The following is a 4,254-nucleotide window of genomic DNA, read 5'->3' on the forward strand; positions in this document are numbered from 1 at the left end:
CAGGCGTTGCCTGCGCCGAGATGCAGAGTCAGAACCTGGCATGCATCTCTTGGACGATAATCGGAGATCGATCCATTTGTTTATTTGTATATATATATATATAATATCTTCTTCAGTTCAGCAAAGCAGGATCGGAGATATTGCTAGAGTATATCAATTTGCAGATACTACAGATTTTGCACGGATAGATTTCCTGCAATCGATCTTCATCCATTAGTGAGAGCTAGTGCCAGCCTGCGATCTCCATCCATTAGCTAGTGAGAGCTAGTAGCGCTGCCTCTTTAGTCCTTACTCAACAATTGCCGCATTAACAAATTCCCTCCACGGATTCGCCTCTTTTTTCTCCACAAAAAAGAAGGGGAAAGAATTCATACCGTCAGGCTCATCAGGCACCTCTCTCCTTTGCTCGACTCAATTCCTGCACATCTCTCTCCTCAACACAATAGCGACCACTGTGAGCGGCGCCTGCCTTTTCTTCCCCTCTTTCCCATTTCCCTGCTCCTTTCTCGCCCCCTGCCTCTTATCTTATATAAAGACCTGACCACACCCAGTTCTTCTCAGCCTCACTCCAAGAGCGGCATGAACAATGCTGTTGCATTTGGTCAGCTACTAGATAGATCAAACGAAAACCCTCCTCTTCACTAGCAAATTCAAGGGAGTGAGATCGACCTTCAGCCATCTTTCGTCGGAGTGTTTGGTTGATAGGATGGAGAAGAAGAGCTTAGAGTTTGAGGTTGCCGATGACCACGAGGTGTGGGTGCATGACTCCTCCGTGGATCACCGCGGGAGGTCTCCCTCCCGCGCCACCACCGGATCGTGGAAGGCCGCAATGTTCATCATCTGTGAGTAGTTGTTGTTTAGATTGAGTTTCATGCACGGATCAGTTATCGTGTTTTTTTTTTCTTTTTCTTCTGAATTGGTGGTGTGTGTGTGTGTGTTTTCATGTCCGTGTAGTGATCGAGTTCAGCGAGAGGCTGAGCTACTTCGGCATAGCCACGAGCCTGATGATATACCTCACCAAGGTGCTACAAGAGGAGATGAAGGTGGCGGCCAAGAATGCCAACTACTGGATGAGCGTCACCACGCTCATGCCCTTGCTCGGCGGCTTCCTCGCCGACGGCTACCTCGGCAGGTTCTCCACCGTCGTCGTCTCCACCGCCGTCTACCTGCTGGTGAGAGCAGCAGCACTGAGCATCGCCTCCTCTCTTCACATTCCAGCAGCTGCTTCACATTTCCCCCTCCTCGATCTCTTCCTCACATGCACCATGCAGGGTCTGACGGTGCTGGCGACGACGCAGCTGGCGCCGGGGCTGAGGCCCGACCACTCGCCGCGACTGCACGAGGCGCTCTTCTTCGTGGCCATCTACCTGGTGTCCGTGGGCACGGGTGGCCACAAGCCGGCCCTGGAGAGCTTCGGCGCGGACCAGTTCGACGAGGCCCACGCGGCGGAGCGGGTGCAGAAGATGTCTTTCTTCAACTGGTGGAACTGCGCGCTCTGCTCGGGCGTCCTGCTCGGCGTCACCGCCATCGTCTACGCGCAGGAGCGCCTCGGATGGGGCGCCGCCACCGTCGTGCTCGCCGCCGTCATGGCCGCCTCGCTCGCGGTCTTCCTCGCCGGCCGCCGGTCCTACCGCTACAGGGTGCCCGAGGGCAGCCCGCTCACACCGCTGCTCCAGGTCCTCGTCGCCGCCTTCAGGAAGAGGCGGCTCCCGCTGCCGGCCGACGCCGCCGAGCTGTACGAGGTCAAGCCGCCGCAGAGTGGCAAGAAGAGGCTGCTTTGCCACACCTACCAGCTGAGGTAAGAAAGAAAGAACTCATGTTGCTTTCCATTCCCCGATCGAACGACCTTTATTTTTACCTTTCACGATTGATCGGCTAAACATAAAGCGATCGCGAAATGCCGATGGCTCCCTAGAATTGACGCAACAGTCGCTAGTGCCTCGTGATCGCGATCCGAGTTCATCCATTTTTGCTGCTCCTGGGCCAACAAATCTGGAAGAGATCTCCCAAAAGCAAATAAAAGGAACATACAGTCGAAGCATGAGCGGTGGACCGGTTGTTGAGCGTGACGTATGGTACGTGCTGCAGGTTCCTCGACAGGGCGGCCATAGTGGAGCCCGGCGCCGGCGAGGACGCTTTCGGGCCGTGGCGACTGGCGACGGTGACGCAGGTGGAGGAGACGAAGCTGGTGCTGGCGATGGTGCCCATCTGGGTGTGCACGCTGCCGTTCGGCATGGCGGTGGCGCAGGTGTCCACCTTCTTCATCAAGCAGGGCAGCGTGATGGACCGGCACCTGGGCCCGCACTTCGAGCTCCCGCCGGCGTCCATCTTCGCGCTGTCCGCGATCGCCATGATCGCCACGGTGGCGGCCTACGACAAGGCGCTGGTGCCCTACCTGCGGCGCGCCACGGGAGGGGAGCGCGGGATCAGCATTCTCCGGCGCGTCGGCATCGGCATGGCGTTCGCCATCGCGGGGATGGGCGTGGCGGCGGCGGTGGAGCGGTGGCGCCTGCTGTCGTCGGGGTCGGCGCTGCCGTCGGTGCTGTGGCTGGTGCCGCAGTTCGCACTGATGGGCGTGGCCGACGGGTTCGCGCTGGTAGGCCTGCAGGAGTACTTCTACGAGCAGGTCCCCGACGGCATGCGCAGTCTGGGCATCGGCCTCTACCTGAGCGTCATCGGCGCCGGGAGCTTCCTGAGCAGCCTGGTGATCACGGCGGCTGACCTCGCCAGCTCCCGCGGGGGGCGCGCAGGCTGGTTCGCCAAGGACCTCAACCGCAGCAGGCTGGACCTCTTCTACTGGCTGCTGGCGTGCATCGGCGCCGTCAACCTGGCATTCTACGCGCTCGTCGCCACCAAGTGCTCGTACAAGCAGACCGTCAGGGCCGGCAGGGTCGGCGACGACAAGTCCGCCGCCGGCTTCGTCGCCGCGTAGGTACGGTGTGGTCATGGAACCAAGCATGCATTCACATGCCACTAGTACGTAGCTAGCTGCAGGATCATCGTGTTGATATTATTATTAGCGGCTAAGTAATTATATCTAGGTAAGAAGTGTATGCTAATTCGATTAGCTTGTAGTAGTCGCGTCGATCGATCGTGTTGTTGCTCTAGTGTGTCGTGTCGTGTCACACAACTCACAAGGATTGTTGTACGAGTACGACTGGCTGGCGCGTCGTGGAATGTACGTGTACAAGTGCTGTCTGCTGTCTGGTTCGTTGTAGCAGCGATTTATCACATGCATGAGCTTAAGTGATTACTCCTTCGAAAAGAAGAATGGCAAACGTACGTGCGCGTCGGCACTCGTCTCCTGCTCGGCGACGGCGCTCCATTCCCGTATGGCACCGGCACCAGCAATGAAAATTTGCCGCGGGTGGCGCCGCCGCCGCGCCGTGGCGGGCGTCAGGTTCAGGACGGGCCTTTGGGCCTTGGGGTGAAAAACTGACAATGGGCTAAGAAGAAAAGGAACAGGAGGAAAAAGGCCACCGAGTCGTTGGGCTGGAACACTCCGTTCATGGGACCAAACTAGTTTCTCAGTTGGACTGGCACGCAAATTTGCTGAGATTGCTGGGCTGAGTAAAACTAGTTAGAAACTCCAACTAGTTAACGCCAAGCGAGCTCAATTCTTCCGTGAAAGAAAAATGATCTGCTTTTTTGCCCAAACAACATCTACCTAGGGACGGATCCAGGGGTGGGGGAGGGGGGCTCAAGCCCTACCGCTCATCCCATGGAGCCCCTCGGCCCCCTACCGCCATCGATCCAGCGGTGGGGGGGACGTGAGGCGTCGAAGCTGAAATGGTCCCCCACCCTCTACCTCCAATCAAAACCCAAAACCCAAGTGTTGCCTCGCATTTCCTCCTCTCTGCTCTATTATTACCAATGTTTTCCTAAACGGTAAACGATCTTTAGACGGTCGTCCGTTTAGCGTTTAGGATGTTTACACGGTGTTTAAACGAAGTTAAACGGTCTAAATGATTTTGTACTTTTTTAAAAAAATACATATAATTATATATGTGCATGTAAAAAAATCAAGTATTCTAGTATTTATACATATTTATCCGAGTAAAAATCAATTATTTTGGTATGTATATATATTTATGCATGTGAAAAGAACCAAATATAGATATTTATGCATGTAACATATCGAGCGTACACATTTATAAAAATAATAAACTTAAGTATACAAATTTATCCATACAAGACTAAACTAGATTTACCTCATGTTCGCCTAAACGGCCGTTTAAACAGTTGTTTAGCCCG

The 4,254-nt window shown here is 54.9% G+C and overlaps 1 protein-coding gene across 1 annotated transcript; it reads left to right on the plus strand.

Annotated features, from left to right (window-relative positions):
* The first annotated feature begins 551 nt into the window (after positions 1-551).
* Positions 552-3,251, plus strand: LOC136479444 (protein NRT1/ PTR FAMILY 5.6-like). Its single transcript, XM_066477318.1, has 4 exons — positions 552-842; positions 955-1,172; positions 1,272-1,798; positions 2,089-3,251. Exons 1-4 carry the CDS (start codon positions 707-709, stop codon positions 2,930-2,932), a joined length of 1,725 nt encoding a protein of 574 aa, XP_066333415.1. The 5' UTR covers positions 552-706; the 3' UTR covers positions 2,933-3,251.
* Positions 3,252-4,254: the final 1,003 nt, after the last annotated feature.

The sequence above is a fragment of the Miscanthus floridulus genome, chromosome 1, assembly GCF_019320115.1.
Source record: "Miscanthus floridulus cultivar M001 chromosome 1, ASM1932011v1, whole genome shotgun sequence".
NCBI lineage: Eukaryota > Viridiplantae > Streptophyta > Magnoliopsida > Poales > Poaceae > Miscanthus > Miscanthus floridulus.

Bases quoted from the DNA above. Each gene is read 5' to 3' on its own strand.
- LOC136479444 (XM_066477318.1), top strand. From the start codon at position 707: ATGGAGAAGAAGAGCTTAGAGTTTGAGGTTGCCGATGACCACGAGGTG. The intron at 1,173-1,271 runs GTGAGAGCAGCA...TGCACCATGCAG, and splicing joins CCACCGCCGTCTACCTGCTG to GGTCTGACGGTGCTGGCGAC. The intron at 1,799-2,088 runs GTAAGAAAGAAA...TACGTGCTGCAG, and splicing joins TGCCACACCTACCAGCTGAG to GTTCCTCGACAGGGCGGCCA.